The following is a 26,701-nucleotide window of genomic DNA, read 5'->3' on the forward strand; positions in this document are numbered from 1 at the left end:
TCACACCGTTACTGTAACAGGGAGACCATGCTCTCATCAGCCACGTATGGAGGAAGTGTTCTTTCAAGGGGATGCTGTGGCTTGAATGTGGCTGGGGTTGAGACGTGAGAAAAGGGGAAGGACAAGGGCCCCGCTGCGCGGCGGGGGATGCTCGATCCACTTAGGTTGGCGGCTGGATGACATAATCTGGGGTCTAGACTGAGGGCCTCAGGCGGCGGGTGGGCCTGGTCCAATGGTCACTGGCCTGTCAGCCCAAATTCTGTCGCAGCCTCTTGTCGCTGGCCTTTCGTCGTCATTCGCCTCGCTCGACGTCCTCACCCACTCATTCCCCAACCACACTCTGCGATTCGTCGCCGACGGTAAACAACTCTTTCCATTAGTTCTCGAATTCTCACTCGTTCCGAACAACAGCTCGCGAGCGACGGTCGTGCCATCGACATTGTGATCGCGGGGCACCGGGCGCTCTTTACTGCCGCCGCGCCGCCTTCCTTTCGCTCGCTTGAACCACTGACGGCCCCCTTCCCCCGCCCATACTGCCGTTACCAAGCCGAGAACCCCATACCATGGCGAGCCGTGCGGCCCAGAAGCGTGTATGTACATACATGTCCGGCAGTGTACTTCATTACTACGAGCACTAGGCTGACAGTTTGTCGCTGTTGTACAGCTGACGAGGGAATACAAAAGCATCACCGAGAACCCCCCTCCGTATATCACAGCGCATCCGTCGGATTCGAACATCTTGGAGTACGTGCCAGTGACCCCGCGTTCGCGCTCCCTCTTGCCCATGTGGCTGATTATTTTGGTTTCACAGATGGCATTATATCATCACGGGCCCCGAAAACACCCCTTATCATGGCGGCCAATACTGGGGAACATTAATATTCCCGCCCAACTATCCGTTTGCGCCGCCGGCGATTCGGATGCACACCCCGTCCGGTAGGTTCCAGCCGTCCAGCCGGCTGTGTTTGTCTATCTCGGATTTTCACCCGCGGTCCTTCAACCCTGCCTGGGAAGTCTCGACAATCCTCATCGGCCTGCTCTCGTTCATGACGTCAGAGGAGATGACGACGGGCTCTGTCTCGGCCACAGAAACCGAGCGCAAGTACCACGCAGCGCGGTCCCGCTGGTGGAACTCGACAGGGGGCGGATCACATTTGAAAGCGTCCAACGCCGGCAAAGGCAACGTCAAGGCGGGCGACGGCGGGGCCAAGTTCAAGTCTGAGTGGCCCGAAGCGGACCAGGAGAACTTCCAGTGGATGAGAGAAAACAAGATCGACACGGCCTCGGGCAACAAGCTAGACAATGGTGGCCCGTCATGCGGACCCCAGCTAGGCATCGCTGCTGGCAGCGGTCACCAAGCCCATGCGGTAGTGGATGCAGTGATTCAGCAAAGAGATGCCGGCCAGGGCTGGCTGTTCAAGAACAAGTTGCTGTTGGCGGGCGGCCTCGTTTTCATTTATGTCCTCATTGCAAGGATCCTCGGGGAAGCGAGCGCAAGCTCATGACGAGGTTGAGCGTGGCAGGCCCATCGAAATCGAGGCCAAGAGTGTCTGTGAGCCGGTGCGGTGCCTAGGAACGAGAATATCACGGGTTTCAGCACGGACGGCGATGGAGGACTTCCTTCATGCGGCAAAGAATGGGCTTTGGTATGATATGCGGGGAGGGTTTAGTCCAACTCCAGTAGAGCGAGGCTGTCCGGCCGACAGATACCGGCCGAGCTTCTCATCTGTATTGGGTTGTTTTGATGGGATCTGGGAAGAGTTCACGATGCATGGCGTGGCGTGCATAAGCGTTGGCCCAGCGTTCGTGGATGTACGAATATACGTGGTAATTTATTAGACCATGACGATTACGATAGCACCTCACTGCCAGCTGCGGCTACTACCCGAGACGCCTTCTCTATTGTTGCTGTGGCAATACGGTGGTGACAAAAGGCAGCTTGCTCGATATCCATGATGTCAAGGATCGCCACTTACAAGGTGGTAGGAACAGATACAGTTCTTACCTTACATAAACCGGGTTCCAGGCATTCTTTGCCGAACCATTAGTTGGTTACCCACAACCCTTGCATGCGTGCCTTCCATAAGTTTGGGGGGGCACCACGTGGGAAAATCTTCCTGTGGGCCATGCATACAAGGTTCTATTCTAGAGGGAAGTCGATACCGCACAACAGCACACCGCCGATCAAGCATGACGACGTTTCTCTAGCTTCTTTCCCCCGCCGTCCCACAAACCGGGCTTGCCGCGAAGCCGCGACGCCGTGGTGAAGATGGATGTGTACGTCTTGCCAGAGGGTATAGATAGGTATAGATAGGTGGCGGCCGGTTCTCTCTCTCGACGTCCTTCTCTCTGCTTCTCTTTCCCCTGATGACACTCCGGTAGCTAGCTACCTCGACTAGCCCCCCCAACTACACCAAGGCCGGCTTCTTGATAACCAGCAATGGCACGCTCAATGGCGACCTGGCCACTGCAGGGCGAGAATGGCTCAGCTGCGTCGCTGGTCGATCTGTAGGTCCGTGACGAAGGGCTGGATCCCCCTGCTGTTGTTGTTGTCGGAGGGCATGCAAGTGAGGGCACGCTGGTCGTTGGCACCACCTCATTGTAAGAGAACGGCCAGATCCGTCTGATTCCTGTGTGTAAACCTGCCCCTATTACGTCTTCCCAAGCCCTCTGGCCCAGAGACTGTCTCCACGCCAGGTTGCTGTGGCCTGAGTAACAACACTAATATTGATCTCCTGAAGATGCCAACCCAGGATCCAAAAGGTCAGAGCAGCATCTATTCCAAACCGGGATCCAACTCCTTGTCTATCGGCTTACCGTCTGAAAGATCCTTTGAACATGCACCAATGGCGAAAGTGGACGGCCATCGGCAGTGTCTGCTTCTGTACGTAAAAAATGCCCTTGTTTAGGTTGCTATGTTTATATTGCCATATCTCATTTCGTCGGCTAACTTCTGGCGGCTGCTTCCTCCTTTACCACAGTTGGCTCTCTATCTTCGTTGGCCGAAGTCATTATTGGGTCTCTCGTACCCTTATTTCTCCTCTTTTACTCGGGGGTAGACGTACGGATCCTCAACACTGCCGATTTCCAGAAAATCAGCGGTGGCTCTGCGACTGGCGTCAACCCCTTAGCCATACCTCCCGAAGGAACCATACCTACCCATATTGGCAAGGTATCGCTGCTCGCCACGTTGCCACTATTGAGCAACGGTATTGCCAGCAGTATGTATCTAGTGCAACTCCTAGCGGTTTACCCGAAGTATTGGGCCTAACCGTGTGGTGTGGAAACACGTTGAATGACTCTTGGGACCGCTGTCCATCCATAGCCTCCTGGTCCCCCTGTCGATTGCCGTGGGCCGGCGGCCTGTTCTGTTGTTTGCCAGAGGGTGCGCGTGTTCGGGCGGTTTCTGGGCCGCCGCCAGTTCCTCTCTTGACAGCCACTTGGCCGCGTTCGCTGTTCAGGGCCTTGGTGCTGGCGCTATTGAAGCCCTGATCCCGCTGGTTATCCAAGACATGGTGTTTATACACTAGCGAAACAGGGCCATGTCGGCCATTGTCTCCTCCCAGGACATCATCATTACGGGTCTCGGCGTCACCGCCCCATATATTGCGTCAAACTAAGATTGGCGATGGCTGTACTATATTACCTCAGGCCTGGGTGTCGTGGCCTGGCTGCTTCTGCTCTTATTCTTGCCGGAAACATGGATGAGGTCCAAAGAGGGGCTGAGTACGATTTCCTACCCTTACATCTAGACTGTTTATCGAGCACGTGGAGCTCCGGTTCCAGTTGGCTGAGATATTTCTACCGACACTCTAACGTTTTCCTCCTAGGCGGCCGGAAATTATATCCACTCAAGCCAGGCCGTCAGAACCGGCCAGAACTAGACTACGTCACCTAGTCGGCACCAACAATGTGGACGTATGTGGGCTTCTTCTAGACAAGCTTTGAGTAGAAGGAGGCAGGTCTGTCAATGCTCGACGCCTTGAGGACGGCCTTCTTTCCTGCTGTTGTCTGGGCGACAGTGGCAAACAGTATCTTCGTCGTGGCCAACTCGGCCGCTCAGCAAATCGGACCGTTCGCTTTGCTAGCACAGTGGTAACAAAGATATTGTTTGTCTCCCCTTTGGTTGCGTATGTGCTCACTCCTCTCTGCAGGTGGTAATTCTAGTGGACGGGATTATCGGTGCTACCCTTCATCGCTGTAACGGGGTTGGTATACCTCTTTGGAGGACCTATCGCGGACCGTATCGCCAGTTCCGTGGCCCGTAGCAGCGGAGGCTCCCGGGAACCAGAGCACCACTTGCTCAATATGGCAGCGCCTTTGGTCTTCGGTATTTCTCCAGTGCCTTTGTGTTTGGCTGGGTTGGACAGACAAATGGACACTGCGCATTACTGCTTGCTGGGTCTTTCATGATTATTTTTGGCTTCCTCGTCGCCATGTCCACCCTCAACGTCTTCATCGTCGAGAGCTATCCCATGTGCGCAGGGCCCGTGCTGGTCAATGTGTCGATCATCCGCATCATCGTTGGCTTTTTCCTTGTCAAGGAAGTCGACCGAGTGGATTTTGGAAAAGGGTTTCTTTAGCACCTTTGCCTTGTACGGCGAGGTCATGATTGTGGCATCGCTTAGCGTCCCGGTCCTCTATTTCTTTGGCAAGCGGATCCGGCAGTGGACTGGCCGCCGCGTGCCGGATGACAGGCGAGAGGCTGCTACCAGCGAGCTTATCAACGAGAAGCCGACCCGCCTTGTGAGGTGCTACCGCCGCTCCTGAAGCCGAGCCCAGCAGCTTTGTACTGCCGCTCTGAGAGACGCCAGCAACAGCTTTGCCTAATTTGGCCAAGGCCCCATGCATCGCCCAAGGCCACTCTGCACCCTTCACCCAGCACGATACCAGCACTTAACATCCAGCATCGCCGTACAGGGTCATATTCTGAGCGGTAGCGGCCACTAAGCGTTACTCATCCCGGACTCTTCAGCACTGAATATTACACATTTCAAGCCATTGGCAGAACCGGGAGTCGGGTTTATGTGTGTAAGACCGACATAAGGCCGTTACGGATGACACGGTTTCGGCAGCGGCTGGGGGCTCCGCGGCGGGCTTGATGTAGGTATCCAGCCGCAGTGTTTATATCTTTAAAGCCGCCATAACACCGTTACCTCCATCAATTTTTTAGTGATTGGCTTACCGGTCTTAGGAATTGTTTACTCGTGATAGCAATCGGCTTGTCAATTACCGAGCAGCTGGTGTTATCCAATCCCCGCAGCGGGGTAGCAGTGGCGTGCTCTCCCTACCAGGACCTAGTCTGCTCCGGAGGTATAAATATATCGGTATTATATCCACAGCGGCATTTGTTTCCCGTGAGCTTCTTGATCGGCAACTTACTAGCTACTCTGTACTTGTTCCCGTTTTTTCACTCCTGGCTAAGGCGGAGTTGATCGAGCACGAAGCTGGACTGTAAATGTCGGCCGACTTACACGTGTACCCCTTTTCTGGTTCCCACCTTCATATCACTCCCTGCCTCCCTCACTTACCCGGTTCAAGCAAGCAAGATGGCCGAGATACCCGCCTCTCTCAAGCAGTCTGCTGAGAACTCCAAATGCGAGTATCGCCGGCTGGGGAGCAGTGGCCTCCGCGTCTCCGTCCCCATTTTCGGGTGTATGAGCTTTGGTGACCCAAGAACGCTTCCCTGGTGTGACCCCTCCCCCTTTTTGGAAACGGAAGGAGGGCACGGACGCAGCTAACCAGGCTGATGTATGAAGGGCGATTGGAGAGGACGAGGCTCTTCCTATTCTTAAGGCGGCCTACGACTCGGGCCTCAATACTTGGGATACAGCCAATGTCTACTCCAATGGCGCGTCCGAAGTTATTATTGGCAAGGCCCTTAAGAAGTACAACATTCTTCGCGAAAAGGTCATTATTATGACCAAATGTTACGCCGCCGTCGGGGACGAGCCCGAGATTCGCTCCTTCTTTTACAAGTCAGTGGTGGACCAGTCCAAGGACTACGTTAACCGCCATGGTCTCTCGCGAGGCGCCATCTTCAACCAGGTCGAGGCGTCCCTCAAGCGGCTCGACACACCCTACATCGACCTGCTACAAATCCACCGTTTCGACCCCGACACGCCCATTGAGGAGACAATGAAGGCCTTACATGATCTTGTCCAGTCCGGCAAGGTCCGCTATATCGGCGCGTCTAGTATGTGGGCCACTCAGTTCGCTCGTCTTCAGTTTTGCGCCGAGCGTAACGGCTGGACCAAGTTTATTAGCATGCAAAACCATTACAACCTCCTGTACCGCGAGGAGGAGCGCGAGATGAACCGTTTCTGTAATGATACGGGCGTTGGGCTTGTCCCCTGGGCCCCCCTTTGCCGGGGTCACTTGGCTCGCCGGCCAGAAGCGTATGGTACTACTGAGCGCAGCAAGGGCGAGAAGGAGAGCTCGCCTGGCTCTCACGGGACCGTTGAGCCCGACCTGACCATAATCAATCGCGTAGTCGAGCTTGCCGACAAGCATGAATGGCCGGTGAGTAGTGCTATTCCAGCTCCGTGCCCGTTTCTTCGAGAACCGTGTGAGGAAAAGAGTCTGACCCAAAGGGAATGCCTGACCTAGATATCCCATGTCGCTCTTGCGTGGATCAACAAGCGCATTGCCAGCCCCATTATTGGCTTCAGCAGCATCAAGCGGCTGGAAGAAGCCATCTCCGCTAGAGGCAAGACTCTGACCGAGGAAGAGGAAAAGTATCTCGAGGAGCTCTACCAGCCCAAGGCCATATCCGGCCACTCGTAGGAGCTGGATGAGGGTGCTATCCGAACTATCAGACTGTAATGGTTTCGTAACACGAGAAGACTGGCGTCATTAGCAGCTGGAAGGAAATGGACCATACCTAAGCAAGCGAGCCTAACCTAATGATTAAGGAGAGCTGCTTTCATGAATAAATACCATTAGTTTTATCTTCAATATTATGCTATTATCGGCCGACAAACGTCCAGGGCAGCTTGTCTGGCTCGATGCCTTCGATCTCTACTCGAACGGGCCTATCCCCCGGCACGAGATCGAAGCCGTTGTCGCTGACCGTGACGCCTTGCCTCTCGGAAAACACGAAGCTCTTGACGGGCTTGTCGGCCGATACCTCGACTGCCTTCGGGCCCGCGGCCTTGACCTGGACCCCGCGGTCGGCAAAGTCGAGGTACTTGATGGGGTCTGGCCACGACGTGTCGCTGCCAACAATCTCGCCCTCCACCCAGAGAGACGCGTGTATGACAAAGTGCTCGCGATTCGCAGTCCCGTCTTCCGTCTCGAACCGGTAGCCGACTACAACTTCGGTGCAGCTGTTCGGTCTCACGTCCAGTGTCTTCACCAGCGGCTCTCTAACATTCTTCCCGCTCTTGATGGACACGAACCGCACCACCACCTTGCCGCAGACCAGCGGGAGCCGCGAACTCGCAACCCACACGTCAAACTCAATGTCGGTCAGCGCCTTGGTTGGGTTCACGTGCCCCGTGTCTCTGCGCCACAGGGCGTCGGCCGGTCGCGTGGTGCAGTCGTAGAACTTACGCGACACGGCGACCCCCAGCGGCGCGAGGGCCCGCTTGACGGCGTAGTAAGCGGGTTTTTTGACAAGGAAGTAGTCGACGATGGCCCACGACACGGTCGGCCAGCAGTCGTTGAGCTGCCACACCAGCACGCCGCCGCAGCGCCGCGCGCCCGCCGAGCCCCAATGCCGGCGCCACGACTTGTAAGCCCACGCCATGGCGTCGGCCTGCATCGTCTGCGTCAGGTGGACAAACGACGCCAGGTCGTCGCCGCCGCGGACTGCTCGGAAGTTCTCCGTCAGGTACGCCAGCAGGCGCCGCTCGTGACCCACGGCCTTGTTGTGGAAGTCGAGCGTGGCGCTGCCGGGGTGCCGCTCGGCCGCGTCCGTCACGAAGCGCTCGATGGTGTCGACGTGCGGGTATGCCTCCATGCCGAACTCGCTGACGAAGCGCCCGCCCATGTCGGGCAGCGCCTGGTACGGCCGCATCTCGCCGTGCCACACGTTCCACTGGTGGATGTCGCCGACGGTAGCGTCGACCTTGAGCGTGGTGCTGCGGCCGTCACCCCAGGGGCTGCCCGGGTGGTAAATCGCGTCGGGAGACTCGTCGCGCACGACCTGCGGCAGCAGGTGCTCGTAGATATAGCGCGCTGGGAACGTCGACTTGAGCCACGACTGCGGGTCCTTGTCGGCGTCGAAGTCGTACTCGAGCCCGTACCGCTCGACCAGCTGGTAGTCCTCGTTGTTGCCGCACCAGAGAACCAGCGACGGGTGCTGGCGCAGGCGGCGCACGTTCTGGCTGGCCTCGGTCTCGACGGAGCGCAAAAAGGCCAGGTACGTCGGGTACGACGCGCACGCGAACATGAAGTCCTGCCACACGAGCACGCCCAGCTCGTCGCACGCCGCGTAAAAGGCGCCGCTCTCGTACACGCCGCCGCCCCAAACGCGCACCATGACCTGGTTGCCGTCGGCCACAAGCCGGATCCAGTCCCGGTAGCGCTGCGGCGACGTGCGCGAGATGAAACTGTCGGCAGGGATCCAGCACGACCCCCCCGAGAACACGTCGACGCCGTTGACGCGGAAGTAAAACGACTGCCCGAACCCGTCGGCCTCCCGCACCAGCTCCACCGTGCGGAACCCGACCGTCTGGCGCTCCTCCGCTAGGACCGTCGCTCCGTCGCGCGCGATGCTGCGCACACGCAGCTCGTACAGGTTTTGTGCCCCGTAGCCTCGCGGCCACCAGAGCTGCGGCGCCTCGACTTTGACCGTGGCTGATGTGTATGTCCACGCCGTGTCCAGGCCACTGTCGTTTAGCATGCTGGTCTCTCTAAAGCAAAACACCCGCTGCCCCTGAAAGCACAGCTCGGCCTCGACGGCGGCGCCTGGGCCAAGAACCTGAGCGTGGATCTTCATCTCCGCGCGCGCTCCCTCGGTCTGGCCGCCCAGGTTGACGACAGTGTAGTCGACCCTGACGTCCTGAACGCGGCTGACATACGTCTCGAGACGGACGGGCTTCCACGGCCCGCAGCCTAGGAGAATGGGGCCCCAGTCCCACCCGAAATGGCACTGGGCCTTGCGCACAGGTCCCCGGCTGATCTCGGTCTGGTGCACGATGAAGTCATGCTCGGGATGTGCCTTGGCCAAGTCGAGGCCGCGGCGCCGGGCGGGCTCAAAGACGATCTCGAGTGTGTTCTTGTAGCCATCAGTGGAGCTATTTGCGGCACCGGCACCGGGGGAGGTAGTATCCCCCCTTTTCCTCAACAATGCCCCGACGCGGACGCGGTGTTCGACAAACATGTTGTCAGACTCCAGCACCGTGCGCCCGTTGAGGGTCACGGCCGCGAACGTGTCGAGGCCTTCAAAGACGAGGTCCACCGCCACGGCGGCATTTTCCCCCTCGTCATCGGCAGCCACGGCTTGTTCGGGTGTGGAGAAGGTCGTCCGATAGCGCCACGTCTGCTCCGCGACCCACGCCACCTCGAGCTCGTTGAGGTCGACAAACGGGTCCGGGATGATGCCGTGGCGCATGAGCTCGGTGTGGACATCGCCCGGAACCTCGGTGGCAGACAGCCAAGTTTCGTCCGAGTCCCGCCGGAACTCCCAGCCAGCCGAGAGTGTCTGAGTCCAGAGCCGAGCCATGGCTGGGTATGTAAGCTGTCTGGGTCTGAGACTGAGTCTGGGCTTTTTGTGCGAGTATTTTCAGCACAGCAAGGGAGAGCCCGGCCGTAATCGAGGTTCACTACCTTACCTACTACTTAGACTCCGAGGATCGGGCCGCTGTCTCGTCTCATATCTGGCGGCGGGCGTCTACCAGCCTGCAGGACCTGACCTGACTCCAATTCTCTCTCGCAGAGCCGGAGTCGCACATCGTGCGGGGTTTCGCCAACTCCTTCCTCCATTACCTTGCCCAGCTTGATTCGGACTAGAACGGTTCGTTTTACATAAACAAAACCGGGTGTGTCGATAAACCGCTGATGAAAGTGGGCTAGTGAGCGGCCGAAGGAAGAGGCGGGCACACTGTGGAACCCAAATGGATTGGCAAACGAGCCGAGACCCGCGTCGCCGTCAGTTGCCCACGGCAGTCAATCAACATGACGGAATTTCCAGCGGCGCAACCTAGTCAGTAGTAGCCGTGTGTGGCTAACCGACAATGTCAGAAATAGACTTAGAAAAGATGGACGAGTTTCAAGTCACATCGAATCCTTCCCAAGAACTAAAATAGACGACGCCGTCAATAACCCCTCCTCCAAAAGGCCGAAAGGGGAAAGGGGTTGCGGCCACCAAGAATCATGACCCACTATGCCCAGGCCAATATCTTCCTGAAGGAACACGCGATCATTAAAGCCATGTTGTCAGGTCTTGATATTTTAAGACAAAGAGGCGTGAAAACGGGAAAAGAAAAAGAAAGCGGCCGAGTGCTAGACAGCAATAATTTTTAATGTTTTGTTCGTTGCTGCCAATGACGGCCGAGTCTCTTGTCTCGTATCTATGCGGTACTATCTAAGGCGACTACAAACCAAAAAAAACCCCCCGGTTCATTCCCCGAAAAAGGGTCGTTACAGTACAAAATAAGAAGGTACAAAGCAGAAGGCAAAGCTAGAAGCGAAGTGACGTGTTAAAAAAATGACGGGGTTGCTAGACAGAGAACGGATGTGGACTCAGTCAGACTGCGGCAAAAAAAACCAAGGCAGGGTCAAAAAAAAAGTATTGGTTGACGACGCAAAAAGAAGGAAATATGTCCAAATGCATCCAATGTGGTGCTTTCAACGGACTGGAAGAAGGGCGGAAGTAAAGGGATACGAGGGTCCAGCCACCTGGCCTCTTCTCTCTTTTTGGTTGGTTTTTTTATTTGTCTTCTTAACAGTTCGGCTGGCAAGCCGAGTCGGGGCAGTAGCCACGGGCGCATGTGAAGGAGCACAAGCCTGCGTATCCGTCGCTCATGCCGGGCTTCGGGCAACCCCCCGGCTGGGAGACCACGGCGTTCCAACTGGGAGACCCGTTCGAGGTACACACGCAGACCCCGGCCGGGCAGTATCCCAGCGCGCACGAGAATTGGCACAGCCCGATGAAGTTTCCAGACAACCCGGCGGCTACCGTGCCGCCATTGCAACCACTGGCGGCGTTGGGCTTGACAATTGCGATGGACGTAGTAGGTGTGGGAATAGGGAGAGCAGCGGTGGAAGTAGGCGAAGGACCCGCAGCCGAAGGACTCGGGTTAGCAGGAGCTTGCGTCTGCCGCGGAGGGGCTCCGGCCGCCGGTTGGCCATTCAGAGTAGCTTGGGGCTGGCACGTTGCCACGCGCAAGCCCTGGGTCAGGGAAGCGGCGCCCACGGCGTTCAGGGTGCCGAACCCCTGGTCTGGAATCTTGCCGACAAAGGCGTTGAAGTTGTAAATGCCGCAGATGCAGCTCCCGCTCACCTCCTTTGGCGACGTGCCGGCAATGATCGACTTGCCGCCGCGTGTGAGCTCAAACGATTGACTGCCCACGCCCATGGGGATCTTCTGGAGGTAGGCGCCGGCAGGGGCATTGTACGTTACGGTCGCCTTATTGCCAGATGTGACCGACACGGTTCCCGCGGCCGTCAGGAGAGAGACGACAATAATGGAATCCTCCACCCCATCCGCGCCATTAGGGCGGCCGTTGAAGTAGTCGCCGCTGGCGTTGTTCGCTGGGCCCATGGTGGTGTCGGTGCCATCGCAGTTCAGACCCTTGGGGTTCTGACGGAACCAGTACACTATCTGGTCCTCTTTGATATAGCTGTCGGGCTTGCTCGCCCCGGCGTGGTAGGCGGAAATGAAGGGCTTGGCCATGTCCAACCACGCCTCGTGCGGCATGTCGTTGGCCCACTTGGAGTTGCCGTCGTCGTGGTGCGAAGCAGACAGCGGCGAAAGATACGAGGACTCGCCCCAGTCATTCCAGGTGACGATCTCGATAAACCTGGGCTTGGACTGCAGGAGCGTGTTCCAGCGGTCGTACCACAGAGTGTCGGAGGGGAAGAGCCAGTTCTTGCTGTAAGACACCTCGGGGCCGTAGTGGGTGTGGAACCACGGCGATATAGGGCTGACATAGGGCTTGGATCCCAGCCAGTTCTTGTAGGCGTTGTCGCCATCCTGCACAGTCATAAGCGCGCCGGGAGACGGGGCCTTGTTCCTGCCGTTACTGTTCCAAGCCATCCAGTTGAAGGCGGCATCAAGGCCGTCTGAGGACCCCGTCTTGTATGGGTTGAAGTTGGGGGCAAAGAAGATGGGAACGCCAGCAGCCGACCTCACGGCCCCCACGTTGAGTCCGTCGCCGAGGAAGGAGGAGACGAAGACCTTGTTGTCGACAATGAGCTGGCCCGAGTTGGACGCGTACCTGGCGATCATCTGTCCTATAGCCGAGGGGTTGCCAGTCGACCAGTAGTTGAAGTCGAAAGATATAAAGACTTTGAGGCCGTTGTTAGCGGCGCTCTGGTAGGCGATGTCTAACTGCTTCGTGTTGTAGCTGTCAAGGCCAATGTTCAGGGCAAAAGCATCAATGCCGGCCGCCTTTGCGCTCTGCATATCCACATCCCAGTCGCCGGCGGTTTGGCGATTCGCAACAGTGCCGACCTGCATACGGCGTCAGTTTCTGCTATATCGTCACCCGGGACCAGGCCGGCGAGACACTGGCAAAAGAGAAGACCTACAATGAAATGGGCAAAGACCAGCGGGCCATTGCTCGAAGCCCGCGGCGCAACAACGGGAGCGGCGAGGGGAGCGGCGTATACTGCCCGGGTAAAAAGCCCCACCAGGAGGCAAAGTGCGCCGACCAAGCGGGCAAGACGAAGAATAGAATCCATAACTTGTAAAGGAGTGACAAGCCGCGGGCGAAGTTATTCGCAAGCGATTGGGTTAAGGGGGCCTCTCGGGGAGCAGCGGTCAGGCAAGGAACGTGAGGGCGATCTGAAGGCCCATTGAGGTTATAAAGGTTGTTGTGTTTAAAGGAGTGGCACAAAAAAGGATTGTGGGTGACAGAAAGTGTCAGTCGGATCGGGTCAGATCAGATCAACAGATGACGGGAGAGAGCCAGCTGTGCCTCGAGCCGATGCGAGGTGGCCGTCCGAGGGAGGTCATTCATTGTGTGAATGCAACGGCGCTCCCAAGTCCTCGGCGTGCTGCTTCGTCTTCCTGCCGGGGGGGGAGCCTCCAGGGAGCATGGGGCAGCATGGGTTGGTGGGATGAGAGGGCAAATTTCCACCCGCTTTCCCCCTTTGCGGCTTGCATTGGTGCTGCCCAGCCTTGCCCTACGTGTGCAGTCAGAGTGTAGCGCACTCCGTAGGTGTGCCAAGTGTGGTGCCGTGCGGTGTGCCCTGGCCCTGGGCGGTGATCCCCTGAGGTCCCCGGGCCCTGTCGTGGCCCTTGCACGGATGACAACCTAAAAAGCCGCTTCGAACCAACCAGCGTTGAATGTACTCTGCCACGCTAATGTTACGTGCAGGTACCTGGATATCCCGCTGGTCTGTGCTTTTAGGCGGCGTGAGCACAGAGGAGGGCGGGGGCGGGCTGCAAGGGGTACGAAACGAAAGCGGAGATTTCCATTGTGCCCTGTGCCCGCCTCCCACCGCCTGTGATCTGGTGTACCCGACCTGAGGTGCGGAGAGGGGGCCGCCCAGGCCGCGGCCGCTTCCCCAGCTCCTGACCGCGCTGGCCGCCATGGCACTTATCGCTTCTTGTTGGCGGGTTTCCGCGCCTACTGACGTGACAACCGCCGGCGCAGAGCTTCATGTGCTATGCGCAGTCTCATATTTGCGAACATGTAGACTTAGACCGGTCACAGAACTTGATGCGCATCAGTCAGGCCTACGTGACTAGGTCCGGCGGCGGTGAGTCGATTACTACGGTGTGTGCGCTTGCAGCTACATGAGGACCCCTAGCTTCAGGTTAGGCGGACTGATGAAGGCCTGCTGTGGACGTGGAAACAGGGAAAGAAAAAAGTTTTCGGTTTCACATAGGACATAGGGCGGGGGCTCGCGCCTGGAAGGACCGAATTAGGGAATACAAACGACATATGTCGTCCTCCCCACCACCATGATAGCGGCACAGTCAGCAATCCGTGGAGAAAACAGCACTTGAGCTCAAGCGAACATTTGGAAGGAGATCGGAACGTGGGCGGCTGTCAGGGGTAGATGTTTGGGTCGTTCACTTAGCTTGCTCCTGGAATCCTACCCCCCTGCTGCTGCAGGTCCCTAGGCTTGAAACAAGACGCTAGCTCTATCGCCGGGGGGCGGTTCGCGGTGGGGTCCTGATTGGCAGCTGCGATTGAGCGCGAAGCTTGCTCAAAGTGGACTGGCTACACCTGCCCAGCCCGGGCCTTTTGGGCGTTTTGGGGCAAGCCCCTTCGAGGATTGCAAGCGCGAGCGAGCAAAAGAAAAGTCCCCGTTTTTGCGATTCGAACCCCCCTCATTGATGTCAGCAGAAGGCAAAATGGCATCTTGGAACCCCAAGTGGCCAGGTTGCCGCTGATCCGAGCGAGTATCCAACAGGACGGTTCCTGATACATATGCACCGACTCCTCCAAAGTCATGGGGATTTAGAGTTATGCGCCGACCTCTGCCTGGGAATTCTCAAATCCATCTGATGTGAGGGGCAGAACTTTGGAGGCCCGCCATGACGATGAATGGTGGGTTCGGGGGAGGCGCGGGCCGCCCACTCAATAAAGCGAAGACGACGACGGCCCAAAGTTCCACTCCCACGCATCCTAACGCGACGAAAAGATTTACGGGAAAGGAGGACAGCCCGCCATCCGCTTTGGCTCTTTTTAGCATCAGGGCGCTTTGCCCTGCGGCCTGCACGGCTCTATCCCACGCCACCAACGCCACAATTGTGAATTAGCGCTTAATTCGGTCTAGCGTTCCTGTGCCCTGGGATGAGGCCTTGGCGAAAGATTTGCGTCGTCCCATCTCCCTTTTCTTGAGGACCCATAACCCACGGAACCCCCCCCCGAGACCAACGTCATCAGCAAGGAGATTCCCGAGATAATGTCTCGACGCCAGGGTGATGACTTGGCAGCGCCGTGGCTGGATCAAACTCTCATCTGTGGAACATCTGAATCAATAAAGCCGAGGCGTGCCACCTGGTGAAGCTTTACTGGCAGCTCTTGACCAGCCGTGTTGAAGCAAGACGCCCGCCCAGGTTCGACTTCCGCGGGTTTTTTCATTTCAAGTGCCTTCGCAAGCAGCAAATGGACTTGGCCGAGAGAGAGAGATAGAGAAATTCCTAACCGGGTCCATGTTATCTCTGCATGGAAGCAAATTAAACTTTTAGCTCTGATATGATGCACCACAGCAAAAAAAAAAGCCAACCATGGTTCAATTTTAATATCACAAACAAACATGGGCATGGGGCATGGGTATCGGTCCCTCAGCCCCCAACCAAGGACCAACACAGCCTGGGCAAACAGGCCTAGTGCCCCCTGCCAAGGTCGCTTCGCCGCCGCACGACGTTCACTGATCGACTGCCACCTACGGCAGATAACAACAGTGTGCTGGTCTCCCACCAACCACATGCGGCCTCCGCGAGGCACGGATCATCCATGCCCCCGAGGTTATTTGCACCTTTTCAAAGCGTGTTAGTTAAGGCAAGACCACCGAACTAGGCGCGTCTCTTCATCCCGATCGCTTTTATAGAATTAAATAAAAACCCCGAATGTCCCAAATGCCAAACAACTCAGCCCCGACCGATCATTGTGCTTTCAGGCTCGGATTATAGCTGCTCAAGTCTCACGATTCATGTTTGGTGACATGGCTCGCTCTTGCAGTGCGCCACATGCCAGCACAGCCAACCTAGGCGCCACTCACGACAAAGCTTTTAAATTGCAGTGTGCTGCGATGCGGTTGTGGCCTCTTGAATGTCGATCGTGATGTTACTCTTGTCAGTGTCACTGATCGCTAGTCTCTCCGACGGTCCTTTCATTTCTTTAGGGATCCCTTTCTTTATTCCTTTGATACTGGTATCATTTCACGGGGGAGGAAGAGCTCGTAGGCGGTGGGTCAGATGGCCCTAGAATCTGGCGCTGGAAGCGTTGAGTGACTTGTTCTGACATACCTTAGAAGTTGAGATGTAATTAGTCACCTCGTCTTCAACCCCTGTCCCATGGGTTCAGTCAAGAGAGACTTGGTCTAAGGTATTGTTGAGATTCTATTAGAGGTTGACATTAAATAATTATCGATCATCTATCGAGAGCTTGGGATTGACACTACAACAAGTTAGCAGGAGCCGGAAGACAAAGACAGCTATCAAATGAGGTTGTTGTCTTACCATTTGATAGTATACGCCTCTCTTCTTGATCAGCGAAGCATGGTCTCCCTTTTCGAGAACTCGGCCGTCGCTGATAACAAAGATGACGTCGGCGTTCTGTACCGTGGCGAGGCGGTGCGCTACCACGATCATGGTCCTGTTCTTCTTGTTCTTCTCAAACACGGCTTGCACGGCCTTCTCCGTCTCGGCGTCCAGACTCGACGTCGCTTCGTCCAGGAGTAGCAAGCGCGGATTCCGGATCAACGCTCGGGCAATTGCCAGGCGTTGCTTCTGCCCGCCAGACAGCGACACACCCCGTGGGCCCACTTCGGTGCTGTAGCCGTCGGGGAGCGAGACGATGAAGTCGTGGATCTCGGCGTCGCGACACGCCTGGTGCAGCTGCTCTTCTGTCGTGGTCTCCTCGTCAACGCCGACGAGGATGTTCTCTCGAAGACTTCCACCAAAAAGATTGGGTTCTTGAGCCACAAGTGAGATGTCCTTGCGGTAGCTGCTTAGCGCCATATCTGCAATGTCCAAGCCGTTATACAGAATTCGACCCGCTTTGGGTGAGTAGAATCTGCCAGTGAATACCCATCAGCTGGTGCCTGGAATTAGGGTGCTTTCATAAAGTGCGCTCACCTTTCAAGCAAAGAGATGACGGTCGTCTTTCCGGATCCTGATGACATCTTAGTCTTCAGTGTTTAATTGCCAAGGGGGACAGGCTTACCAGACGGGCCGACGATTGCAGCAAACTGGCCTTTCTCGATCTGCAGTGAATATCAAGTCAGCCCAACGCTTCCGAGCCTGGGAAGTTATGCAGGCTCACTGTTAGGTTGAGGCCATTCAATATGGGCACGTCCCGCGTGGGGTACCTAAACCAGACGTTTTGAAACTGTATCTTGACCCCCATATCATCCTCCCCCAGGTTTCCAAAGTCGAGCGAGACAAGCTTTCCATCAATATGGTCATCAAATCTCATATCAATGATTCGGCTTGCAGCGACAGATGCCTTTGCGATATCTATGACTTGTAAGTTCGTGGTTTTCTCATCAGCTTATGGATAGAGACATACTGGGACCATAGCTCAACCATTGTCCAGCCCCAAGGCCGCCCTGGTGAAACACGTTAGTACATTGGAACGGCAACCAGCTTCTCAACGGCGAAATCTAGACATACCTGGAGGACAGCAATATAGACGATCATATACTGGAACGGCAAGTATTCGTGGTTAAGCATGAGGTTACCTCCGTACCTGCGGAACAGTCAGCGGCCGGATGACACTAGCGGTATCGAACCTCACTCACCAAAGGATGAAAGCCATGCAAAGTAATGCAATGCTGTCTGCCGCAGAAAAGACAAACGTTGTCCAGCTGGACTTGAGAAACGATTTGCTGATGTGATTCTGTAGCAGTGTCTCATAGCGTTGAATGATTGTGTCTTCAAGTGTCAGCGATGAGACTGTCCGAAAGGCGCCAATCGACTCGGTTGCAAACTTGGCACTTTCCGCAAAGACCTCATTGTTCGTCTTCTCAAATTGGGCCTCGTATCGGATGCGAAGGAAGGCCGCTGCGATGATGAGCGGCATTGACGAGCAAAGAGTGACAACGGTAAGTTTCCACCCAAAGTAGAAGGATATCGACAGACAGCCGACGACATTGAGAATCGAAATGATTACAAAGGCCATGTTGGTTCCCAGCAGCTCCTGGAGCTGGCTTGGGTCTGTGGCGAGCCGGGCAGTGAGAGCGCCGACGGAGTGCTCATCGGCATCGAAAAAAGCCACAGATTTGGACAGAATGTTGTTGAAGTACTCAGTACGGTAATAGTGGGTTATGTGCTGTTTGTGTTAGCGGGACGGTTGGTATCTAGATAATGCTGGCTAGCTCCTAGTACTCACAAACGCAATCGTTGAGGAAGCCCATCCCAGAGCAAAGTAGCTTATTGCGACAAATATTGCGAGCATCACGAACATTAGGCTCCAAAAGTTGGCGAGTTCCGGGAGCCACGGGCCCCAGAACTGAAACAGCGTGAGTTCAGTGGCGAATAGATAAGCTTGTATCGGTTGACTTGCTGGGTTCGGTGACGCCTTGATCAGCTAGAGTCCTCAAATAACGAGACTCGAAAGAAAGGTTGAGGGACTCACCGCCGCCGCCCACGGCGCCTAGCATGAGAACAATGTACCATCTCCAGTGCATGCTTTGTTCCCGAAGCAGCAATCCGAAGCTGCCCCATATGCCTCTCGCCTTTTTCTCAGGCTCACCGTCCGAGACAATCGTGGTTGTCTCGATATACGTTGTGGCATCTGTGCCAATGGTGGCCATGCTCTTCTTCTCTGTAACCTCAATGTCTAGGGAATGTGCTTTCACTTCGTCCTCATCAACAGGTGACTCCATGGTAAGTTGTTGAGTAGTTGCCAGAGTCCAGTAGGCCCCTGATTCTTGCGCCATCATGTCCTCATGTGTGCCTTGCTGGACAACCTTGCCTTTTCGCAAAACGATGATATTGTCTGCCTTCTTGATTGTCGCAAGGCGATGGGCAATCATGATAGTTGTTCTGTTTTTAGATACCCTGTCCAAGGCCGCTTGGACCATCTGTTCGCCACGCACATCGATGCTGCTTGTGGCTTCGTCGAGGATCAGTATCTTGGGGCGCTTGACAATGCTCCGTGCGATAGCAAGGCGCTGGCGCTGGCCGCCGCTTAGCTTAATGCCCGAGTCACCAACAATTGTCGAATATCCCTGTGTTATCACCGGCGGTCAGTGACTGTTTCCAAGCCTGTTATGTAGTTTGGACAGGGCTTTCAACCCACCTCTGGTAAGCGGTTGATGAACTCGTCAGCAAAAGCTTCTTTACATGCCTGTTTCACCAGGTCTTTTTTCGTTTCCAAGTCGGCGTCCTCCCACTGAGTGCCAATGAGGCCAAATTCAACATTAACGTAAATGCTGTTGTTGAAGAGGAACGGCTCTTGTTGGACAAGGCCGATTTGCGTCCTCCACCACTTGAGATCAATCTCTCTCAAAGGGCGCCCGCCGACTCCAACATAACCATTGCGCCAGTAAAGGCTCTTAAAAAGAGCAACGTCAAGTCAGTTCATTTGCTGGTTACTTAATAGTGATGGAGACGAGGGGGCAACCTGACATACCATAGCATTGCTCTCAAGAGCCTCGATCTCATACCATCGCTCCAGAAGCCCCACGATTGTGCTCTTTCCCGAACCCGACGGTCCAACTATGGCGGTGATTTTACTAACCGGGAATTGGAGGCTCAAGTCATCCAGAACCTTTATGTCCGGTCTGGTTGGGTACGCAAAGTTGACATTTTGGAGAACAATGTCCTCTGACGCCGAAACCTCGGGCTCTTTAACACCGCTTTTGTCCGGCCTGGGGGCATCTATGATGGTATAGAACACTGTAGCCGCGCCTGCCGCTCTGGCAGCAGCGGCAAGCGGCGCGGTGATTCCGCCGATTGAAGTTGTCATCAGCATGACAGACATGAGAACACTGGAATGGCGCAGACGTTAGCTACTTTTGGAAGCTAGGCGCTCGGCCCATTAGTACTCACACAATCAAAGTCTCAGCACTGTTAAACTGAAGCTCCAAATACATCTTGAGAGAGTACCAGAAAGAAAGCGCAAAGGTCCTAAAAGATGTCAGCAACGGTCAAGCCCTGCTTTACGGAATTCAACACCAGGCATACCCATAAACAGCAAATTGGACTACAGCCAGATCATATCAGTATGAAAGCCATGTTAGAACGTGCTTGAAGGGTGACAGGACTCACTCGGAGCTTGCTGCGCGGCAATGAGCGGGGACATTTTCAGTCCCCGGCGGCGAGATTCGTCAACCCAGCCAGAGTACCGCTTGGCCATCTTTTCTTCGGCCCCGCAAGCTGCAATCATTCTGATGGAGCTGAAAAGCTCGTTCGCAGTGGTTGAAGCCTGGATGTCGGCATGTTGCACGTCATTCAAAATCTTGACTAAGAACGGCGTGGTGACGGCGTAGACCACTGTGATAAGCACCAGCCCGCTGCTGGTGATCAGAGTCAACTTCCAGCTGTAGCTCATAGCGATAACAAGTGCGGAAACGACGGTGGAGAGAGCCTGGAGAAACGCTGAGAGCTTTTCCGAGATCCCGGCCTGGAGGACGCTCGCTGTGATAGTTATGATGGCTGCTGTCTGACCAGGGGGGAGAACATCAAGAGTTGAGACTGGCTGGCCGAAGAGACACTTCATATAGCGGAGCCGAATTGCAGCTGAGATTCTCAAGCTGCACATTCGGAACCCCATCTATCAAAAACGTTCAGCATTTGCTTTCCGTGGCTTGAATACCAAGAGTATCATGCGGCTCCACTTACATAGGCGACGTAGTCTAGCACAAGCCTGATGAAGAACAGACCCAAAAGATACAAACTACAGGTTGTTAGCATTATAGAAGGGAGTATTTAGCTTTTGAACTTACGCGCAGGTGCTGATAGAGTTTCTGAACAACTCATATGTGGTGGCTGCGTCTGCACCGTAATATCCGGTGAACGATCCAACCATGCGGCCTTTTTCGGTGTCAGTTTACTTTCTCAAAAACCAGGCGCATATTCATTGAGTCTCACCGAATACCACATTCATGATCGGCATTGTCACACCGGCTCCCATAGAGGTAATTGTTGCCGCTAAGAGAAGCAGCCTGTCTAGCCATGTTGAAAACGTGAAGATGCGCTGTTCTCGGATAAGCTTCAATGTTTAATATAGGATACAATGTATGAAGATGGCTCACTATGAAGTCTTTGATCGCCGTCTTCTGCTCTGGTTTCAGGCGAAATGGGAGGGCGTTTAAGATTTTGACCTCTTTCTTGAGGGCAGGGGCTGGGGCAGGTTGAGATGGGAGGTCAGGATCGGGAGGCACAAGATCGGGCACCTCTTTACCCTTCACCTTCTCATCTACTTGTGAAGCTTCATGTGAATTAGGCTGCGGCTCGGCAGACACAAGACTGGGTGATACGTCTTCATCCTTCACCTTCTCATCCACATGTGAAGCTGCATGTGAATCAGGCTGCGAATCGGCACGGTCTGGCTCACTGGCAACTTCAGTCGGCAGGGATGTGATGGCCGGCCGAGTCTGCCCAGAGCCATCAGTTAGTTCGGCCATGGCAGGCTGGTGGTTGGCGGCCATAAGGGAAGGGTAGGGCAGGTGGTGGGGGTGATTGAAACCCAAAGCGTCGGCTGGGCGAGAACAACACCGGAGCAGCTGGTCGATGCCCGATGTCAGTGTTTTCTTTGCTCGTACTGGGCTACTATCATCACAGTGGGAGGCTCAGAAGCTGCATGGCTAGTCCGGGAAGCGAGACACAGGGTGCACCGGCCAACGAAACCCCCTCTGAGAAAGGGGGAAAAAAGATCGGCAGTGGTCTGAAGGAAGAGAATGGCACGGGCAGAGCACAAGGGCAAGCAAGCTGCAGAAACAGAGGCGAGCAGCTGGGGAAGACCTGAAAGCGGGTGGTCCTCCACTTCCTGGCATGCAAGTTTGCTTCTAGAACACGCCTGGATGCCCGCTGAGCGAGCAGGACTAGGTGCGTGTGCATTTCGGGGACAGGCCGGCGCCATTCGGCTCGGTTCTCAGGCATGTGGATAAACCCCGATAACAGAGGATGCGATGTGATAATGCAGCTTTCTCTATAGTCAGGGGTGCCGTCGCGATTGCGGTTGCGGGCAGCTGCGGCGGCTTAGTTGGGGAAAGAGGCGAGATCGCGGTGGACGAGCTGCCCCCGCTCCAATTCCATGACACGATTCAATATGACGGCAATATATCCGCAATTTGGCTCATGGGCGCCCAGGCCTGTATAGTGTATACCGCCACGACTGCAGTATCTTATCTCTGCCTGTCATATAGCATACACCAGCCTCGGGGCTCTGCGATTAGTTCGGAGCTAGGGAGGGCAATTGGTAGACGTGGGAATGTGCGTGAGACTGCATAAGGTAGATGCTATTAGTCCGAGAGGGATTGCCCGACTTGGGTTTGCTGGCTATTTGCCCGTTCCCGACGTGTCCGTGAGAGCCTCCAAACCCGACGGCTACCCGAATGGAAAGGTGGCTCTTCCGCCAAGGAGTGGTAGCATCATCATAAAGGCATAACCCTGCCGATAATTAAGGAGTAGCTGCAGCAAGTCCCACGTTGTGTACCTGCGCGCGTGCTTTTCGCCATTTCACTTCAGTCGACACAACTTAGTTCAGGAACACCCATGGAAGTTGCGCGGCGGTTCGGTTGCTTCGTCGTGGCTTCCTCGGAGAGCGGGAGATGAGCGAAAGAAACACGCAATGGTCCACTGCCAATTCCCGCTTGGGTCCTTCCCCATGGGCATGAGGCGGCAGGCACGACGAGCTTAGGCAGGTACCGAGCCGGTATGTTCCCCGTTCCTTCCATTCAATCCACATGCTTCCCCCCCCCCGGCCAGTCGAATTTGACACCCGGAATGTGGGTGGTAAGGTAAGGTGTCCATATGTCCACTTAGACGGTAAATAGATGTTGTGCGTGTGGGTCGCAAGATCCGCGTCGATCCTAGGCTGAATTGCAACCCACCTACCTTAACCAGCGCGAGGTTCGAACAATGGAACTTGAAGGCAAATACCCTACCGATGCTACCAACGGAACATGCCTCTGGTGGGAAGCCTCTAGCTCAGGTTCCCTGGTCGCCTGTATTTCGGGTAATGAGCCGACCCTGTCGCAACACAAGCCCACTTGGATCCAGCCTGCGGTGTAGGTAAGCTCACACACCTCGACTGGAGCTGCCCGTCCAGTCCCACCTCACACAGTTCAGGCCCGAATCGAGCAGCAGCAGGCCTTGGGAGAGGACAATGAATCGTGGGGTAATTTAGCCATGAATGCCGACGCCACTTTCAACACCCTATTACAGCTAATCATCTAGATAGTGATTTAGGAAGCAAAAGATAACTGCCTGTTCTCGGAGCTTATTGCCACTGAGATGCTTTGCCTGGCTCGAAGTGAGCAAGGTGTCTGAGTCTATCAAATATCCCATCTGGAGCTAGATGGTGGGCTCGTAGGCGAAGGCTCCCACACCTATGCACTCCACCTGAGGAATGCTCGGTAGTGTAAGAGATGTATGGACCAGGGAGCGGGACCGTGGGGGATAAGATAATTCGTCACGCAGGGGCAGGGGCATAGGCGTGCTTCACTGTGCGCTAGATATCTAGACTCTTTGCTCTTATCTAGTTCTCTCCTAAGACGTGGAGTGCTTTCCGGTGCGACACATGGTCAAGACCGGTTCGTGCATCTTGGCCCAGACTCGGGATTACGTACCTCGACGGGCGATTCACTACCTTACTGCCGGCTAACACTCCCGCCTATTCCCCCACGGCGCCCTCATGTGAGCTAAGGTACCAACCACCAGGCAAGGCAAGGCATGGAAGGAAGGTACCTGAGCTTGGGGAAAGTTGGATGCACATCATGTTCTGCTGATTGTTCCCGCTCCACCTTATCCGGCTCTGGGCGTTCTCCCGCTTCTAAACGGTAGGTTTGCCCCTGGCCCCTGGGCCCTGGGCTGGGCCAGTCCCTTATCTCGGGGGCGATGGCGATACTCGACGACAGAATGGCATGTGTACGCGTCCGCCCTTTTCTCGTCGTCGCCAGTAGCCCGGAATCAGTCGCCAAGAGACACGCTAGAGTGATATCGATCCCGTTTGCCCAGACTCTGACCAGGACGCGACCCCCCGTCGGTCGCCCTGCACGACAAAAATAGCCTCGCCCGAGCGGAAAACTTGTGTCACCACCACTGCCGCTTTGACTTGTAGGTAACGTTCCAGGCTCCGGGCGTGGGTGGGCTACTGAGAAGGGGGCTCCAGACGGTCCAGACCTGTGGCCCGTTCGCCCGCCCCCGTGTCCCATATTGTTCACTGCCGGGAAGTTATGCTCGTGTACATGCCCTCGACGCTGGAAATCGCGAGAATATATGTACACACGGTCTTACTTCCGTTTTCGAATTTTGCGTTACGCGTCCATCGTGATGCTTCAAGGATCAAGCATTGAAGATGGTAGTGCTCTCCAGTGGAGCGCCTGGGACTTTGATTGTGATTGATCTGCGTGTTTACTGGTGTAGATAGCTGCCAAGTTTGATAGTCTGCTTGAAATCGATAGAAGTATACAAATCACGTTGGAACCTTATGCTACAAACCCTGGCTCATAAACGAGGTGCAAAACCCGGCTCCATGTCCACTGCTTCATGTATCCAAAAGTCTATCCTGCCTAATGGTGCTCATCATCTGTCTCCTCCAAACTCCGGGTGTCCCTTCCAGTTACATGTTATGATGACGAGTGCCAATTGAAAACAAGTAATGCGTCTAGATCTTTATGTCGTAGTTTCTGATAGCCTCGCGCACCACGTCTCCAAGCTCCTTTACGGTATCCTTGTCGCGGGGTAGGGTGTGGCCCTTGGCGTGATCAAAGAGATACGCCGTGTCCGGGTCACAGACATTGAAGAGGGCCAGAGACCCGTGTACGTATGGGTCCAAAGATCCGACTGTGAGGTGGTGAGAAAAGAATCCCGGCAAGATTAGGGGTACTCAAACTCACTGATATGGCATGTCGGAATCTCAATCATGGCCTCGGACTCGTCGCTCAGGATCATGGCGTGAGTTTCTGGGTCCACTGGCGGCCACCCGGCAAAGAAAATGGCATACTTGAACATGGGCTTGATCCCTTTCTTCTTGAGTCGTCGCTGCTCGTGGAGCAGGAGCGTGCCGGCAACTGTGGCGCCCTCAGAGTATCCAATAATGCCCTCGAACGGACCACGCTCCTCCATGATCTTGACCAGATACTTGATAGCATTATCAGTACTACGATGGGTCGTCGCAATACCCTCTCGCATCAATTCTCTCATGGTGTCCTCCGGCGTCTCGCAGTCAGGGAAATCTCTGATTCTTGCCAGTACATCGTCATCTTCGGTCTTCTCCACGTCCTGATCGGGCTCGATGAATCGGAAGTAGGGGGGCTTTCCGAAATACTCCTCGAAGCCCTCGGGAGGAACTGCCTTGCAGGGGCCGTTGATGAAATGAAAAGTGGCCGTTCCATCTTCTGTCAGCTCCTTGATGATGGGTGCTTCGTTCATTGTCAGCACATTGTCGCCGAATCTGGCAGTTAATACTGATGAGGCTTCTAGGATCCTTACCCAACTGCACTTGAAATTTCTACAGGGCATGTCAGCGGCGGGTTTCTTGTTCAAGAAGATGCGTGGGTGGTGATTCCAGAGCACGTGGATCATCCTAACTCTTGAGTAGACTTACATCGGAGCTGCCATAGGCACCTGGGAGACAGAGAAACCTCATGGTGATGGAATATGATGGTAGATGGGTGGTCGTCGGCACTGACGTCTGCAGGGCTTTGCTTGGTATTTGGGGAATACACCAGGTTGGAGACTGGTGCCACGACGGAAATTGTAGCGCGTGAGCTAATCCCCCAGAAACACAACGTTTGCTCTGCGGTACCATATGGCAGTTGGACTCGGCAGTGGTGGGCAATATACTGCTGCCGGCTAGCAGACTGCCATTCATGCAACCATGGGGCGGCTAGTCTTTGGTTACGCGTAAGGTTACTTGAATACCAACAGCCACGAGACTGGAGAAGGCCCAGCTAGCCGCAGGAGGCTGTTGCACGGGAGTTTAAGCGACTATCGCGCCGGCCTTGCCACATATTGAGCAGACCGGGTTCATATGGGACTGTCGCATATCACTCGACTTGGCATCTGTCCTCAACCCCGTCCAGGACGTGGAGGCCCGGACGGCTCGCACCAGCAGAGGTAAGGTACCTAATTATACACTTGGACACTTAGCGTAAATGGTGACCGATAGGTGAGGTGAGATAAAAGCCGGTACTTACTGTAGAGAAATGACTTGCAGGCCTCTCCAGCCGGATTCGGGAGGATGCTCCGAGGTTCGAGTGATCCGGTACAGGCGGGAACTGACATGTACTCTACTGATTTGTCGGTTGGCTGACGGAATAGATGCGCGCGAAAGTGGGAGGGAAGGAATCAAGTCTTCTGGAAGTCGTGCGACAGTGCAGGTGTCCCGTTTGGGATAAATGATAATGCAATTCACAATACTACCTAGTTAGGAACAGAGGTGGCCGCTCGCTTCCACTGCAGCCAGTGGCAGGGGGCCGCCGACAACGAAGTAAGGTAACGGATGATGGATGGTGGCTATGATATCTAGGAGAGGCGGACAAAACATGCGTGCCTGGAACAGAAGGCAGCAAACTAGCCACGCCACGCTATTCGTCCGCACAAACAGCCGTGGCGGGCCGGCGACGCTATCATAGAGCGGAAAGGACAAGCTCAGCCAGCTGCAGCGCAGCATTGGAAGCGGTTGCCGGTAGTGCAAACAAACCGCCTGGACTGGCAGGGTCATAAACAGCCATCCAC

General features: G+C 55.3%; 7 protein-coding genes across 7 annotated transcripts; 3 read left to right on the top strand and 4 right to left on the bottom strand.

The window, feature by feature from the left end:
• Nucleotides 1-563: 563 nt before the first annotated feature.
• B0T26DRAFT_653326 (ubiquitin-conjugating enzyme/RWD-like protein) lies at nucleotides 564-1,505 on the top strand (the record flags this gene model as incomplete). Its single annotated transcript, XM_060438448.1, has 3 exons — nucleotides 564-590; nucleotides 665-744; nucleotides 812-1,505. The coding sequence occupies 3 exons, from the start codon at nucleotides 564-566 to the stop codon at nucleotides 1,503-1,505; spliced, it is 801 nt and encodes a 266-aa protein (XP_060292514.1).
• A 1,333-nt stretch (nucleotides 1,506-2,838) lies between these two features.
• B0T26DRAFT_742766 (major facilitator superfamily domain-containing protein) lies at nucleotides 2,839-4,770 on the top strand (the record flags this gene model as incomplete). Its single annotated transcript, XM_060444163.1, has 10 exons — nucleotides 2,839-2,884; nucleotides 2,982-3,225; nucleotides 3,326-3,515; nucleotides 3,567-3,582; nucleotides 3,622-3,726; nucleotides 3,831-3,889; nucleotides 3,953-4,042; nucleotides 4,168-4,341; nucleotides 4,371-4,538; nucleotides 4,573-4,770. 10 exons carry the CDS (start codon nucleotides 2,839-2,841, stop codon nucleotides 4,768-4,770), a joined length of 1,290 nt encoding a protein of 429 aa, XP_060292515.1.
• A 779-nt stretch (nucleotides 4,771-5,549) lies between these two features.
• Nucleotides 5,550-6,786, top strand: B0T26DRAFT_652150 (NADP-dependent oxidoreductase domain-containing protein; the record flags this gene model as incomplete). The annotated part of the gene is made up of 3 exons (XM_060438339.1): nucleotides 5,550-5,689; nucleotides 5,760-6,522; nucleotides 6,610-6,786. 3 exons carry the CDS (start codon nucleotides 5,550-5,552, stop codon nucleotides 6,784-6,786), a joined length of 1,080 nt encoding a protein of 359 aa, XP_060292516.1.
• A 181-nt stretch (nucleotides 6,787-6,967) lies between these two features.
• On the bottom strand, nucleotides 6,968-9,670 carry B0T26DRAFT_652163 (glycoside hydrolase family 2 protein; the record flags this gene model as incomplete). The annotated part of the gene is made up of 2 exons (XM_060438340.1): nucleotides 6,968-9,242; nucleotides 9,294-9,670. 2 exons carry the CDS (start codon nucleotides 9,668-9,670, stop codon nucleotides 6,968-6,970), a joined length of 2,652 nt encoding a protein of 883 aa, XP_060292517.1.
• Nucleotides 9,671-10,888: 1,218 nt separating this feature from the next.
• Nucleotides 10,889-12,852, bottom strand: B0T26DRAFT_754459 (alpha-1,3-glucanase; the record flags this gene model as incomplete). Its single annotated transcript, XM_060445824.1, has 2 exons — nucleotides 10,889-12,622; nucleotides 12,700-12,852. 2 exons carry the CDS (start codon nucleotides 12,850-12,852, stop codon nucleotides 10,889-10,891), a joined length of 1,887 nt encoding a protein of 628 aa, XP_060292518.1.
• A 3,301-nt stretch (nucleotides 12,853-16,153) lies between these two features.
• B0T26DRAFT_834768 (ABC transporter-like protein) lies at nucleotides 16,154-20,958 on the bottom strand. Its single transcript, XM_060447500.1, has 18 exons — nucleotides 20,888-20,958; nucleotides 20,743-20,830; nucleotides 20,639-20,693; nucleotides 20,066-20,570; nucleotides 19,982-20,000; nucleotides 19,847-19,924; nucleotides 19,428-19,785; nucleotides 19,095-19,349; nucleotides 18,429-19,023; nucleotides 18,183-18,355; nucleotides 17,593-18,122; nucleotides 17,465-17,540; nucleotides 17,361-17,400; nucleotides 17,115-17,308; nucleotides 17,016-17,055; nucleotides 16,928-16,964; nucleotides 16,255-16,865; nucleotides 16,154-16,172 (listed from the first exon to the last, which is right to left on the bottom strand). Coding segments are annotated over exons 1-18 (3,699 nt in total). The 5' UTR covers nucleotides 20,931-20,958; the 3' UTR covers nucleotides 16,154-16,170.
• A 3,668-nt stretch (nucleotides 20,959-24,626) lies between these two features.
• B0T26DRAFT_754461 (serine hydrolase FSH) lies at nucleotides 24,627-25,610 on the bottom strand (the record flags this gene model as incomplete). Its single annotated transcript, XM_060445825.1, has 4 exons — nucleotides 24,627-24,805; nucleotides 24,859-25,383; nucleotides 25,454-25,472; nucleotides 25,569-25,610. The coding sequence occupies 4 exons, from the start codon at nucleotides 25,608-25,610 to the stop codon at nucleotides 24,627-24,629; spliced, it is 765 nt and encodes a 254-aa protein (XP_060292520.1).
• Between the last annotated feature and the right edge of the window lie 1,091 nt (nucleotides 25,611-26,701).

This window comes from Lasiosphaeria miniovina, assembly GCF_030549165.1.
Source record: "Lasiosphaeria miniovina strain SMH2392-1A chromosome Unknown B0T26scaffold_6, whole genome shotgun sequence".
Taxonomy (NCBI): domain Eukaryota; kingdom Fungi; phylum Ascomycota; class Sordariomycetes; order Sordariales; family Lasiosphaeriaceae; genus Lasiosphaeria; species Lasiosphaeria miniovina.

Coding starts and splice junctions, on each gene's coding strand:
- B0T26DRAFT_834768 (XM_060447500.1), bottom strand. CDS start 20,930: ATGGGAGCCGGTGTGACAATGCCGATCATGAATGTGGTATTCG. Junction 19,024..19,094: donor TCATCAACCGCTTACCAGAG/GTGGGTTGAAAG, acceptor GTGATAACACAG/GGATATTCGACAATTGTTGG. Junction 17,401..17,464: donor TCTATATTGCTGTCCTCCAG/GTATGTCTAGAT, acceptor GTGTTTCACCAG/GGCGGCCTTGGGGCTGGACA.